The following is a 15245-nucleotide window of genomic DNA, read 5'->3' on the forward strand; positions in this document are numbered from 1 at the left end:
GTTAAAAGTAGCTCACCAGGCCCAGACGCTTTATCACAGGATATTATCACAGCAGCCTACCAAGCTCAGCCAAATACGTTCTTCAAAGCTTACTCTCTGCTATTCAACTACGGATACCACCCAACCTGCTGGAGAAGAGCTACAGGAGCTATTCTAAAGAAGCCGTCCAAGCCCGACTATTCTACCCCAAAGGCCTATAGGGTAATTACTCTACTAAGCTGCCTAGGGAAAGTAACAGAACGGATAATAGCTAAAAGACTCGGCTACCTAGCCGAGACTACCAACCTCCTACACGACTCGCAGATAGGAGGGAGACTAAAGAAATCAGCTATAGACGCAGCTCTACTTCTTGTAGATCAGATCCAGCACCAAAAACAACAAGGCTATACTACATCAACAGTCTTTCTAGACGTTAAAGGAGCGTTTGACCACGTTTCGCACAATCAGTTCCTAGATACACTAAAAAGACTAGGCCTACCTATCAGCCTAATCACTTGGGCTAAAACCTTTCTATCTAACAGATCTCTAAGGCTTGCCTTTGACGGCCAAATAGAAGAGTTTAGCGAGATTAACGCGGGCATCCCACAAGGCAGCCCAGTCTCGCCAATCTTCTTTCTCATCTATATTAGAGACCTATTCCCTCAAATAGATGGATTCCAGCTATCCTATATCGACGATATCTCAATCACAACCTCGTCAACGTCTATTAAGAAAAACGTGAAGATACTACAACGCGAGGTTAACAAACTAGTTACAAAAGGAAAACAACTAGCAATCGAATTCGACATAGCAAAGACAGAGCTAATCCACTATACAAAAAACAAAAGAAGAAAAGAAATACCTCTAGAACTCCCTAGCAAGGAGAAAATATACCACAAAGATACGATTAAGTGGCTAGGGGTATACCTCGACAATAAGCTATCCTTTAGAGAGCACGTAGCTATTAGAGCTAGCCAAGCAAAAACAGCTTTTAATAGACTAGGGAGACTAGCTAACATCGACCGCGGGCTATCTCCCTTTGCTATCAGACAACTATACCTAGCATGCGTCACCAGCATTGCAGACTATGGGTCGCCAATCTATTGGCGCAACCAGAGCTTTATTAAAGATCAGCTTCAACCGCTGCATAACGCGGCTTGTAGAAAGGTACTAGGAGTATTTAAAACAGCTCCAGCTATCCCAACAAGTATCGAAGCTAGCTTGCCGTCACCAGCCGTACGGCTAAGCCAAACGAATCGAAAATACGCTCTACGAGCTATACAACTAGCTCCAACCCATCCAATTACAAAAGCTATTGCAAGGCTACAAAAAACAACCCTTCAGCAATCAAAACAGCCAAATAAACCAAGACAACTACGCGCTATCACAAGCTCCATCCCATCTACCAAAGAGATAGAAGAGATCATCTCATATAGGTTCAGACCATGGGACTCTCTTAACTACAATATCTCTATATCAAAGAAATCCAAAGAAGAAGAGGCAGCCGCCCACAAAGATTATATCCAAACAATAGAGGATAACTCTATAGTAATCTACTCAGACGCCTCTAAAACTAAAGACAGAGATGGGATAGGAGTAGGCCTAGCGGTCTATAACCCTAACCAAGAAGAAATCTACGCAGAGACAAAGAACATAGGCGAGCAACAACTAGTCTATAACGGAGAGCTTGAGGGCGTTACAGCAGCGTTTGAATACGCTGCTAAAACAGCCCAAAAAGACCAGAATATCCACGTTTACGCTGACAACCAAGCTGCCATCTATAGGCTCCAAAGTCTATCAGATAAGCCAGGCCAACAATGGGTAATTCGGTGCCAAAAAGCAGCCAAAGCTATCCTTAACAGAAAAGCAAAGATCTTCTTAAAATGGGCACCAGGCCATACAGACATAGAAGGAAATGAAAGAGCAGACGCTCTAGCAAAGGAAGCTACAAAACAAACACCAAAAAAATCACAAACAAGCCTAGCCTTCCTAGGCACTAAGATTAAGCTCCTCCAACGAGCTAGCCAGGCAGAAGAGTGGAGAAAGTATAGAGAAAAAGTAAGAGAGAAGAAGACCAGCTACGGAGCTATCTTCGATCTAAAGCTCAAAAACCAACTAGCAATCCCTAGAGGCACGAAAAGAGACATTTTAAGCTCCTTCTACTCTCTTAAGATAGGGCACGGATACTTTAACTCCTACCTAAAGAGAGTAAAGAGAAGAGAATGCGACCTTTGTAGATGTGGGAAACCGCAAACTGCAGAGCACCTACTTCGATACTGCGGCTTTTACAGCGTAGAAAGAAACCAGCTTAAAAAGACTCTAAACCAAAAAATACTCAAACTCCCACGACTACTCCATACCACGAGCGGTATAGAAGCTACATTAGCTTTTATTACTAGCACGCGGATAGGAACAAGAAAGTGGCATCTCGGCCAAGAAGGCTAGAAAGAAAAATAAGAAAAACAATAACAAAAGAGGGAAAAAAAAAAAAAAAAAAAAGGAAAAAAAAAAAGAATAGTTAAAAATTTGAAATATTTAGCACTATTTCCTTCTCCCTAAGAGAGCTCGCTGGAAGGAAGCCTAGCTGCCCTACATCTCTCCCTGTTACCAAACTGCTCTTAAGCACCAGGCGTCTAGAAAGCTAGCAACAGCTTAGCTAGATATAGGCCGAAGCACCACAGTCACGCAATACAGCACAAAGTATCAAATTGTAACTAGTTAGATAGAACGGCCGTCGGCCAAAGTCCTACATAGCCAACGGCTGATACAGGACTATAATGGAATAATAATAATAGCTACTAGTCTCTCTAGTACTTTGCCTAGGCAGTTTAGGAGTGAGATAACTCTATAGGCCTTAGGGATCGAGTAGTCAGGCTTGTTTGGCTTTCTTAAGATGACTCCCTTTGCTTTTCTCCAGCACCTTGGGTGGTAGCCTAGGTTGAATAGAGTAGAGTATATCCTAAATAGAGCTTCTGGCTGCGCTGAGTAGACCTTTTGGATCACCTCCTGGCTGATCAGATCAGGCCCTGGTGAGGTGGCTTTCACCTTACAGCAGGCAAAGGAGAGTTCGTCCTCTGTCAGGGCAGGCCAGGTCCATCTGCTGTCTCCCCTGTAGATGTGGAAGGAGGGGGTCGCTGTCGTAGGAGGCGGAGGAAAGAGATCCTCTCTAAAAGCCTTACATTTCTTAGTGAAGGATTCCTTGCCTTTAATAGCAGGTATTCGAGTACTAAGGTTATCTTTAGTATATGCTAGCGCTTTAAAGATCTCCTTAGGTGAGTCTTTTTGGAGGAAAGCCTCCCAGTGGCTCTGTTTAGCTCGTTGAATAGCTTTTAGGTATCTATTTTTTGTACGTAGATACTCTCGTTTCCACTGGTAGAGGGAGCTATTATTTTCCTTTGCTGCCTCCTTCTTGTAGGCTCTATAGGCTCTACTTAGGTCTCGCTTATGGCTATCTAGCTCGCTAGTCCACCAGGGCTTCGTCTTTGGCTTTTGGTTGACTAGTGGAGTTGACTTTTCTAGCGCTTTCTGTATAGCTCTCGTAAGATCTTCTCCTAGCTCGTCTAGCTTAGTTTCTAGTAGGATATTTTGTCCTAGGATAAGCTTTCTTGAGGTGTAGTTCGAGCAAGGAGGTAGTGTTGATAGGCGCTTCTCTAGATCTAGGACTTTGATCTCCTGTCCTAGCGTCTCCTTGAAAGTCGTCCAGTCCGTTCGTTTCGTATTATACTGTTTTGGCAGGCTGGCTGGCTGGCTAGGTAGCTGGCTAGTAGTATAGATACTAAATAGAATAGCGTGGTGGTCAGAACCTACTTCAGGTATAGTCTGCCAGTCCAGGATACTAGCAGCTGTATTGCTGGTTGCAAAAGTAAGGTCTAATACGCTTTCTTGCCGCATATGAGATCTCAAGAAAGTGCCTGCCCCTGGAGTATTTAGTAGAGTGAGATCTTGAGTATCTATCCACTCTACTAGTTCCTCTGCTTGTGTGCTAGGGCTGCGCTCCTCTAGGCTCCACCTAGGATGGTGGGTGTTGAAGTCTCCTAGGATAATTGACTGAGGCTGTAGGATCTCCTGCAGGAGGCGCCTCTGAATTGTCGTCTTATTTAGCCCTTCTTGGAGGCTTTTTTCGTTATAAATATTGTAGATATAGAGGCTAGAAGTAGAGGCTAGTACTTTGATAGCTAGGAAATCGTTATCGTCGCTAATAAAGGGATTAACCTCTCCTTTTAGGTCTTTTCTAATATAGAATAGTACTCTAGGCCTTAAGGAGGTATCCTTAGGGGTAGGTAGTATCTGAGTAAAGTCCTGGTGAGCGGTAGATCTAGTGTTTTCGTACGAGGATCCCTTAGGTAACCAGGGCTCCTGTACTGCGACGATCCTGGCGTCTACTTTAATAGCTAGGTCTAGGGCGCTCTCAGTAGCAGGGCTATTCCTATTAACATTTATTTGTAGGACTTTTAACATTCTAGTTAGAAGAGGTAGTCCTAGATATCCTAGCTTGTAGGATATCACATTCGTGGCTATTAGCTGCGTGAGGTTTGCTACAATTAACACACTTAAATATAGTGTGTACGCAGGCTTTGCCTTTAGTAGGGCAGGACTTGCATCTGTGTAGACTAGTGTGGTGAGCCTCACCACAAATCTGACAGGCTACTCTAGTGCACCTAGCCTCAAGGTGGCCAAAGCCTTGGCATTTAGAGCACTGCTTTAAGTTGTTAATAACTCGTAGCTTCTCTGCTCTTAGGCTCTCTCCTAGGATATAGAGCTTTCCTCTTATAGCCTTGAGGGCCTCCTCTTCAGTCGCAAAGGCGACGCAGGCGGAGCCATAGCTTTGCTGCCCTCTCTTAGACTCAGGAGTGAGCCAGAAGGGAGTGCCTACTACTTTAAGGCCTTTGTTAAAGGTCTCAATCTCCTCCTTGATTACCTCTAGGCCGTGGTTAGTAGGTAGCCTATGGACGACTATTTTAAACCACGAGGTAATTGGCTGCGCTACCTTAAAGGCTACTAGATCCTTCCAGATACCCTGGTTTTCCAGCAGGTAGTTGGCTGTAAAAGCAGGCGTGGTAGTGACTACCTTATTCCCTTTTGAGGATAGCGTGACTGAGGCGACTACGGGCGATTGCACCCCTCCTTTCAAGGTGAAGGCTTGGTTGAAGGCATTTCTTAGCCTAAGGGCGTCAAAGGCAGCAGGGCCTCCTTGGTTGACTAGGACGAGCTGCCTCTCCTTTAGGCTAGGCTTAGCCTTTTGAGGTGCCTTCTTCTGCATAGTAGTCCACTGTTGCTCCTTGTTTGCAGCTGCAATGGCAGCGTACGATATAGGCTGCGTAAGAGCAGCTGTCTGTCTATCACCCTGCTGGTTTGGTTGTGCAGGAATAGGCTTTTCAAGGCGTCGAACTTTGTCTCTAAGCTCCTTTGAGACATTTGAGAGAGAGGAGATCTGATCTCCTAGGATTGCTGAGTTCTTCTTACTAACTCTACCTGTCTCAGTATAGTCTCTGAAGACTTCTACTAGGTCTAGTAGACTAGTCTGCTGGGTAGGGTTGTTTTCAGCTAGATTAGCTGCTTGGATTACTAGGTTCCTAGCTATCTCAAGAGCCTCTTCTACTGTCGTTGCCTTAGGTGTCCTATTCTGGCTAGAGAAAGGGTTCCTTAGTGTCGAGCCTATAAAAGGAGAGAAGTTGCTCCTAGTACGTCTATGAGTGCGAGTCTTCTCTGGTGAGAAGTTTGCTTGTCTTTTATTTGGTGGTAGAATAGGTATTTCAAATATATTAGAGGTTTCTAGATTTTGAGTGGGGGTAGCAGGCTGCGTAGCTTCCATTTCTATCTCGTTCTGGATCTGTCCTTCTAGCTCTGCTATCTCCTGCCTTATCCTTGGTAGCTCGACGTCGATAGTATCGCTGTCTGGCGGCATCTTGCTTAGTAATCGGCGTGGTCTGTGTGTTCTGTCAGAAGTGAGACGTGTCCAAACGTGTCTACTTTTGAAGGCCTCTAGCTCTACAGCGCGTAGGCTGCACGTTTTAATAGTGGTTGTAATCGATTTCTTAGGGTTTATTTGTATATATTTGACTGATATTACACCTATTCTAGAAAACTCGAAGTTGGTGTGGATTAGTTAACTTGTAACGTAACTAATATTTTAATCTTATTCTTGTAATAAAAAGGATTGGGACAACGTCTTCGCAAGCCTGATAGGATTCTAACCTTAACACTTGATGTTCTGAATAGTGTACTCTTTGTCTCCCTCAACGACGCCGCACACATCGCCCCAGCCAATCTCAAATTCATCGCTCTTTAGGTTTTTCAGCTTAGCGCTAGGCGCACATCTTGCATCTACAGAATAGTAGCTAGTTTCCATGCTAGGTGCGGTGTTCCAATCGCAAACATCGGAAGCTGAGTTTTCTAACCTGCGATGGAGCTCTTCAGGCGATGCTAAGACGTTGGATTTGTGAATGCGGTAATTGTTCTTGGAATGCTTCGAACTATGACGATGTTTGATGTATTTCCACTTACTTCTAGCCAGCTTTGCACCGTACGAACTGCTGCGGGCTATCGAGTCTTTATCGTAGCCATCAGATTTTTTTCGTTCATCTTCCGTTATTGATTCGCTAGTAGGATCTAATAGTGCAGTATATCGTGTTGTAGGAACAGTTTTAAAGCTTTTATAAGTGCGCGTAGTGGTGCTACCAGAGCTGGAGCTAATCTGAACTGCTGCACAGTTCATGAAAAATTCATGCTCACGGTTCAACCAGATCCAACCAAAAACTGCTATACCTGTTGGTATGTTTAGAGGAACCTTAAATTCGAAGACTTGTGGCATGTTTTTGTCCCTGTGAGGGCAGTTCCCATGGTATGAAGCTGCGACTTTCCATGTCTGACCTTTGTCCACAGAGAATCCAACTTGGCAGCTTCCACCATAGTGAGTTGATCCTGGAACACCGATACTATACATGTGGTCGGATAACTCAAAGTAAGCGTCTTGGCCAGGTTTCCATGTGACTTGCGGTCTACCTTCCTCTGTATCTAGAAGGTCAAGATGACCACGACAATCGCCAGGGGAAGGCAGTGTTGGCTCTCCCTGAGAATCGCAGCATCCAATTGGAAAGTTGAACTCCTTATCCACCTGTGTTGTGAAAGAGTTGGCTTCTTTACTACCACCGAGAGGGGGCGGATACCACAACGACATATGGGCTCGAGCTGTAGTCGCTAAGGATGCTAGGAGAATTCGCACTACATACATCATATAGTAGGTGTGTAATTTACAATGTATAAAGCCTCTGAAGATATCTTACTTAAAACAGATCACTCTGCCAGGTTTATATAGACATACACTAGCAATGATTTAACTTGGATATCGTTTAGTGAGTGTAATAACGAGATATGTAGCGTACATATGAACTCAATTATTATCTGTGACTCATTGCTCATAGTATGGGGTTGCCCCTTTGTCAAACACGAACATCTTAAATAGTAGTTATGCCATGACATCACCATACATATGGTTATAATGGTAGATCCTATAAATAGCTAAGAATGCTTCTATACGTTAAAGCACAATACCTCTCTATGACAATGGGAGTGGCCCGTTTACAAAGCCACTAGCAAAGGTAGGTAAATGTACGCCTGCTACACATAAGGGGTAAAATCGTAAAGGTAAGAGATAATAACCCCTTGGTTGCATCATGTGATGAGGTACAAAAGGCAAGGTCGTGTTACAAATTAGAAATGCCTTGTTAGGCATGAGCTTTTGGCAGTTTTCCTGCCGACCACAAGGATTGTGGCTACAATGAGACGCAGCAGGGAAGGGGATGGCGCAGTTGTAGTGAAGCAGCAGGTATTCACCATTTAATGTCCGCTTCATTAAGCAGACTCCTACTCCTGGCATCCTCGAATAGTATCCTAGGGTGCTTTACGTGAATCTTTATTCTTCAATTTGCGGATGGTAATGCGTACTGTATGCAGTTTTCGCCTTTCCCTCTATCGATAGATTGCACCATGCCCGTCGTATTCCTCTTTGTGACGTCGTGCTCACATCTGTCCACCCTGGATTTCCGGCATTTTTTCGCACGCTGTCTTTAAGAGTTTTCCAGTTTTCTAGGAACGGGGCATACTCAACCGATCCAGACAATACGAGAAGGTACTTTCCATAGTGGGTTGCCATAGTCGTCATTATGAGCTTTAATGTTTTGGAGTCAATTCTGGTGCAAACTCCGAACAACAGCAGATCTGAAGGCTTAAATAACATGCCAGATCTTCTTAGTGCCCATCGCGCCGGCTGTTCAAGTTACAGTTAAGAGAATACCACGGAAGAGCTCGGATGACTAGAGATACTACCGGCTGTTGAGTCAACGCGAACGGCCCGCTAGGGAATCGAATAGTCGCTACAATCAAAGTTACCCAGAAAAAAGGACGATCAATTGCGAGATAATCTATCTAGTCACGCGTCTATAGACTGCTGCATGGTGATACAATCTCAACACCTCGTTGGGCGGGTACAACAATTTGATCATGTGACAGTAATCGCCCGACCTTAGTCATGCTGTTCCTACAGATTGGACAAGCTACATAGTTTTTGTTTAACTCTCTAGGCGAGCTTACCCATGTTAGAATGCAGACTCGACAATACACGTGGCCTTGATTGTTAGTTAACTAACTATCTCAAATGCATAATGTCAACCTACCGCAAACTAGGGCAATACGAATGGAACTTCCAGCATCTAAGCAGATAGCACATTTTAGATTGTAGAGTCGTAGCGGTCTCTGCCACCCAAAGTCCACGTGATCGGCATGCTGGCAAGGAAGAAAGGGTGGCTCACCCGGAAACTGGACACAAAAGCCACAGATAACCTTTCACTATTAGCAACATAACTTGATGTGAATAGCAATAGACTTACACAACGACAATCCTTCAAAACATACACAAGGCTGGCTTTTCCGCTACCTACTTCAAGTATTCTTGAGCATATAGCGCAGTGTTCTGCCTCGGTGGTAAGATCAATGCAAAGTGCTTTTCGCGTGGAGGGCATTACTAAATGGAAAGATAATATAGCCTGATGTAGTTTGTTGACCTTGTAACATATATATACGAGGATTTTGAAAAGATACGTTACGTAGATTTAGGTGCAGATTGCATATAGATAGTCAATATCAGACACGTACGAGCCTTATAACCTTTGTCACAATGCGCGCTAAGAAGCAAATTGAGGGAATATGCATTTGGAAGCCATACTATCTACACTTGGCGGTTCTAGTAGCGGTGTACTTTAGACCCCGGCCTTACAGAATGCTCAGGCAGTTCGGCGAGCGCTTCGATATTGGGAGCCTCCTTAGCGTGAAGGCCATAACTATAGTGTACACAATTGGATATATTCTTATTTGCACAACTAGCGTAGTAGTTGTGATGGACATTAATAACTGGGCTGCTGTCCCTTAAAGCTATCTCTAGTAGGCGTTGAGTTTTGGCACATGTCTTTCTTGAACAGACTTGAACATCTTGAACGTGTTGGGCGCCGCTAGATCGGCGTTTACCGCAGAGTAAACAAAGATTTTGTCTGGTATTATGAGACATAAGACTAGTAAAAAAAGCCCAAAAATAAGGGCTTATCGGGGCTGGGAATGCTTTAGCGCTTAAAATGCTGTAAGATAACTTTTGGTCAGTAGTAGGAAGTCTCGTTCTTATACCTATAATACAGTCATAGATGAACGTGACCTCATTTCTAGATTTAGGAACACTATAAAAGCTAGTTACTGTAGTAATCACTCTTGAAATTATAGCTATCTGTTATAATTGCTAAGGCACTAGTTTAGATTAATACTCACCTCAATAGGCACACCTACACTCGGGACACACAAGGCCATCAACTCGCTCCCTTTACATAATCTCAAAATCAGTACAAAAATCATAGAGAAACCCTAGGGAGTTACTGTCTTGATGATGGAGGCGCGTTTTAGAAGTTCCAAAGGCTAGCCCAGGAATAAGACTGAGAAAGATGTAGGCGGAAACAGAAACAGTAGTTAACTAGTGCAGTACGTTATGATGACTTTTAAAGATTGCAAAGTATGCTAGTTATCAAGGGATAGTAGTGACTAAGGCGGAAAGTTTGGTGTGCATCTCGCTTGCAATTTATATTCACTCATTCAGTACCATGAACGCCAGCCAATTTTGGCTCCTCTCTGAAAACCCTAAACTAACTAGGCATGCTGAAGCTTAGTTTTACATTCTCCATTCGCCTGGTTATCCCTAGCATGTCATAGAGGCATCGGTGCTTATTTCCTTGCTCTAGACGACATTACGACTCTTCACCATCTATAATGATCTAAAAAAACCCGCCATGGCTTACGTACTATGTAGTTAGTCTTGCGCAGTTGAAAAAAATATTGCTACCAAAATCAACGCAGTGACCACGCCCAAGCTCGTCAACCACAATCTAAGCCTTGAGCGCGACCGTTAGCGTTATAATATTCAGACAAGGCACCACTAGCACAAAACGAACAGTAGCTTGGGGCTGCGCTTACGGCTTGACCCTAAGTTAGGGTTACGACAGTGGTGAGCATTTCCTAGTAAACTACTTAGCATAGGGTGAGAGAATACTTTCAGTAGTTATGCCGGCTGCTCTGAAACCGACGGTATTTTATAAGCAACAATGGCAAACACATATATTCTAACCAGACACGCATACCAAGATTATTGTGGGCAACAGAAGGGGCCGTCTTGAATGCAACTATTACTCTCACGAGAAGTCTCCACCTTGTTATTCGCTGCTCTGCACTCTTCCCCTAGCTTTTCTGCGTCCTTCCTTACTAAACCAACCGAGAGGTTATTATTGCCTTTCAAAATCACATTTGCAGCGAAGAAGAATGGGTGTCCTAGAAGGGCACCATGTGGTTCCGAACTTTCTTCGAGCCTTCCTGGATCTAAATGCAATACTAGTTATTTCCTTATAAGTCAACGGTAAAAACCAATCTAAACTTACAATACTCATCATTAATTAATCCTTGAGGCTTGAAGAACGCACCCGGGATTTTAACTTCGTAATTTCTTTCCCCAATATACAGATAAAGATCAGGAAGCACTCGATGTTGCGGAATGAGATAAAGTCCATCTTGGTAAATGTGACCTGGCACCATCGAGTAATAGGCTTGTACAATCTTGGATGGAAGCCATAGAGAAGTGGAAGCAGTATCCAAGCTAGCACGAAAGTCTGCTATTGATGCTTCTTGTCTATTTCGCTGTTTGCCAATTGCAAATTTGGTTATCGGTAATCTCCAACGATTTTTGTCCAGTCCTTCCCAAAACTGAACTTCTTCAGGTCTGTAAGGGATGGTTCCGAATGTATATTCTCCTATGCCATTGAATTTAAGGTCGGCGACAAATACAGGCTTCGGGAGAGCAGGTGCTAATTTTGCCCAGAAGGTAAGGAATTCCCGTATTGCTAGCCAAGATTAGCCATGCTCGTGAGTTCTGAGGAAATGGTGAAGAACGAGCACTTACATCCGGCACCGTAGTGAGGTTGCAAACCTAGTATGCCCTCCATGAGGTCGCTCTCAGCTATACCTTTTTGACCTTCGACGGATGATAATATGAATACAAGCTGTTCATTCTGGCTTGTTTCGCCGAATCCTAAATTAGCTAGAACAGCTTTTTGGTATGTAACCTTAAGCCCATCTCCATAAGTGGTTGAGGAACCTTTTGTAGTCAAAAATGTAATAATATCTGGCCCTGGGTCATATACGTTGCGACACCCACGACTCGATTCTGGGACGGTTGTAGAATAAAGCCAACTAAATATTGTTATTCTAGAAACGATTCTGAGGGTGCTAATAACACATGCGTTACTGAGCTGTGTGTATCCAAACTCACGCTAAATGAGCCGCTTCCTACTTGTATTTTGAAAAAAGGGTAAACTCCTTTGGATTCATCTGTTTGACGTAGAATGAAAGACCGGACTTTGTTAGACATTATGTGTGGTTTGGTTAGCTAATGTGACAAGTGGATTATATAGAAAGGTTTGGGACCTGGCAGATATATAAATGAGCTGCCACCTAAATCTTTGGCGAAGCACGGGCTATATAAGGCTCGGTGTTAGAGGCGGCTTATCGTATATTCGCCAACGGCTAAGCTTATGGTATACACTTTTGTTGCAACTGCGTTATTTACGTACCGTAAACCACCTGTGGTTATCTGATCTATCTTAGTGTCCTTCTACATTCACAAAGTCAGCGCTAAACCCCACGACAGCAACGTGTGCGACGTTGCCACGATAGTTAATGTGTTACATAGCATGGCTAGAGATTCTATTGATATATTCGCACAAATGCACCACTTGTGGGCCCACCCAAGTGGTTTTGTACGAATATGATGGCTAACGCAATGCTTGAGATGGTCGCTTACCTCGTACGTCAGTACGTATAGGGTGGGTCCGTGCGAAGTTGAATAGTCAAGATGTAGTATAGTCAGCGCTACAACTATTACATAGGGTGGGTCGCTTTCAGGAACGCCACTTGTTCTTAGCCCCCCGATAATATTGATTCATGGATGGCTTGCTTAGGCGAAGCTCCTACCAGGTAGTTTCACGGAGAGGCGGTAGCGCGGTGTGTAGCTGAGACAACTAATAGAGTTTTTCGAGACTAACTAGAAGGTATAGAACTAACACAATATAGTAAGTTGCACTTACTTCAACATCTTAGTCGACGGTGTAGCAGCTAACACATTTAACGAAGCGAGCAGGGCAGTCAAATGCATAATGTTATGGAATATCAATAATCCAGATGACCTAGCTATCTCAACTAATAACGTATTTATCTTACTCAAAGCTAGCCTGCACGTGCTCAAGTAGCGGAACTTTAAAGATGCTCTAACTAGATTGGAGTCCAAGAGCTCTAACCCTTTCTTTATTGTCTGAGCCGCATAATCCCCCATCGTCTCCAAGGTCTAGATAGCGGATTTGGCTGCTTTCTGGAAGCGGATTGGCTACGATTGGTGGATTGATGCCTTTGTACCGTGGGGGGTAGCGAATCCACACATTTTGCGGAACATAGCATCGAGACCAGATTGGATGCTGTGAATCCGGTGTTTCTGGATCCTCCTGAAGGTTGGCAATATACATAGGATAACCAGATGGAATTTTGGTTAGGGATCGTGCTGCTATCAACCGGATAGGCGAGCATGACATATAGAACTCTCGATTACCGGATGAGTTCAGCCAGGTCCTGTTGAGTCAGTAGCGCACTGTGACGGAAGAGTCTGACTTACCATGCGAAGATTACCGCATCTCCCCCTGGAAGGGAATCAGGAATATCGAAAGAGTAACTTTGATTAATGTCATAGGAATTTGTAAGTTTACCTTCTTGACCCTTTCGTACACGCACGCAGTTTCCTTCCCAGCTTTGCACGACAATCCAGGTTTCCCCATTATCGTAGGAAAATGATGCCTGGCAAGAGCCTCCTGAATGAGCTGCGCCTGGCTCGTGCATGCTAGCGCCAGTCGTGTTTGTGGAGTCATAAATCCTATGGGCATGCTATAAGCCATGTACCAGAATTGTTTGAGTATGAGCTGACATACTGAAACGTTACCGTACTTCCAGTATACCAAGTGGCATGAGCTTTATGATAAGTCACATCTCTATGATAGCCCTTGCAAGGAAAAGGTTGCTGACCCCAGCCTGGACCTTGGTAGTTTGGATCACCATTCAATGGCATGATCAGCTTTGTTACCTGTGAATCCCAGTGAAAGGGTGCAGGCTTGCCCACAAAGACATGTGAACGAACCATTGCAAATAGCACAAAAGCCCAAATAGATTTAATTTGCATGCTAAAAGTCTGAAATGTATAAGAGGAAATTTTTAGGCTGTGGTCATATCTAATGTTAAGTAATGCGTCCTGTTTTATATCATGCTCTCAGTCATGCACATGGCACTTAATGCAAGCTCAGAGGTGGCATACAAGGTTCAGCAACATAGATGACTCCATGGGGGAAGGAGATAGAAAATTCACAGGGATTATATTCTAGCTTAAAACCCCTAACGACCACCACAATACGCTTCTTACAAACAGTAACCAGTATTCTGGTCTTCTTTTCAAAGGATGGGACATGCTTGCTCTAAACCACTTTCTCAAAAAAATGAAACCATCGGTCATATGCCAGTCCGTATTCCGCTTCCAGTAACAGGCCAGGAGAAGACCAAAGAATCCCTATGGGACTTGGTAAATGATGGAAAGTTTCAGGCTGAAGTGGTGGAAAGATCATTCCGGGTTTTCTTACATGAAGATCTTCCTGATTATTGGAAACTACAATTTGATCTCTTGGTAGTGTTGAAGTTTGTCTTCGACCGCATTAAACCAAGAAGTATTACTGTAATCTTTCCGAATAGGCCACTACGTTACCCCACTGGAAATACCGAAGCTCTTTTGAAACTAGCAAGTATTGAGACTCTCCATCAAGGGATCCAACTATGGACTGAATATTTAGCGCAAACCGGCAGCTTGCATCTTGAGAATTCCGACTGGCAGAGTGCTTTTCAGAAAACGCGCGAAGGCTATCGCTTCAATCTAATACAGACTGAAGACAAGATTTTCTTTCAAGACAACGACACGCACTCACAAGAGCTTCATACAGGCAAGAACAGAAGAAGCGCCACTGAAGAGATGACTAAAACAATTCAAGATGTTTACAGCAATTACAATTTGGTGGAAGAATCCTCTCATGAGGCTTTGAAGGAAAGAATAAGCCAAAAAGCGAGAGACCTTCTTCCACGGTATATGGAACCTGTTCCTCTTGATTTCGCAGTCCATAACTACGAAAGCCTGATGAGGACATCTTACGATGCCGGCACGGGTATTGGTTTGACAAATGTTGCACTCCAGGCATTCACAGATGCCAAAGAATCCTCAAGAGGTGGACTTGGCTCTAAGATCGACATTATCGTCGTCAAGGGTACAGTACCACGAGCTCATGTAGGATTTCTGTTAGAGACCAACATCGAAGTTCAAAACAACATCTACACAAGCAAAAAGAGTAAAAAGTTGCAGACAATGGATTCTTGTGGCATTTGCTTTGCCATCTTGCCCAACACGGGGGCTGGTGATATCTGGAACAGGTTGAGCTACCGCGGCAACCGCAACAGAGGCTTTTGCAATTCTGTTGAACTGCCTACCAATATCTCGCCGCATGCTGTCACTGGAGAATTTGTGCGAAGAATGGTGCTTGGCTCGGCATATTCAACCGCTTTATAGATATTTGGAGGGACATTCGGTATGAGTTTTACTTACTTTATGA

General features: G+C 43.9%; 5 protein-coding genes across 5 annotated transcripts; 1 reads left to right on the forward strand and 4 right to left on the reverse strand.

Moving 5' to 3' along the window:
- Positions 1-6175: 6175 nt before the first annotated feature.
- Positions 6176-7210, reverse strand: PSV08DRAFT_171977 (uncharacterized protein; the record flags this gene model as incomplete). The annotated part of the gene is made up of 1 exon (XM_066091859.1): positions 6176-7210. The coding sequence occupies one exon, from the start codon at positions 7208-7210 to the stop codon at positions 6176-6178; it is 1035 nt and encodes a 344-aa protein (XP_065949674.1).
- Positions 7211-8415: 1205 nt separating this feature from the next.
- Positions 8416-8996, reverse strand: PSV08DRAFT_171380 (uncharacterized protein; the record flags this gene model as incomplete). The annotated part of the gene is made up of 3 exons (XM_066091853.1): positions 8416-8603; positions 8652-8817; positions 8865-8996. The coding sequence occupies 3 exons, from the start codon at positions 8994-8996 to the stop codon at positions 8416-8418; spliced, it is 486 nt and encodes a 161-aa protein (XP_065949675.1).
- A 1658-nt stretch (positions 8997-10654) lies between these two features.
- Positions 10655-11929, reverse strand: PSV08DRAFT_172433 (aspartic peptidase domain-containing protein; the record flags this gene model as incomplete). The annotated part of the gene is made up of 4 exons (XM_066091861.1): positions 10655-10884; positions 10944-11402; positions 11462-11810; positions 11831-11929. The coding sequence occupies 4 exons, from the start codon at positions 11927-11929 to the stop codon at positions 10655-10657; spliced, it is 1137 nt and encodes a 378-aa protein (XP_065949676.1).
- Positions 11930-12640: 711 nt separating this feature from the next.
- Positions 12641-13780, reverse strand: PSV08DRAFT_367827 (uncharacterized protein; the record flags this gene model as incomplete). Its single annotated transcript, XM_066093130.1, has 5 exons — positions 12641-12743; positions 12778-12824; positions 12855-13179; positions 13223-13477; positions 13533-13780. 5 exons carry the CDS (start codon positions 13778-13780, stop codon positions 12641-12643), a joined length of 978 nt encoding a protein of 325 aa, XP_065949677.1.
- Positions 13781-14053: 273 nt separating this feature from the next.
- On the forward strand, positions 14054-15202 carry PSV08DRAFT_367828 (uncharacterized protein; the record flags this gene model as incomplete). The annotated part of the gene is made up of 1 exon (XM_014217404.2): positions 14054-15202. The coding sequence occupies one exon, from the start codon at positions 14054-14056 to the stop codon at positions 15200-15202; it is 1149 nt and encodes a 382-aa protein (XP_014072879.2).
- Positions 15203-15245: the final 43 nt, after the last annotated feature.

The sequence above is a fragment of the Bipolaris maydis genome (genome assembly GCF_028858645.1).
Source record: "Bipolaris maydis strain C4 unplaced genomic scaffold PSV08scaffold_2, whole genome shotgun sequence".
Taxonomy (NCBI): domain Eukaryota; kingdom Fungi; phylum Ascomycota; class Dothideomycetes; order Pleosporales; family Pleosporaceae; genus Bipolaris; species Bipolaris maydis.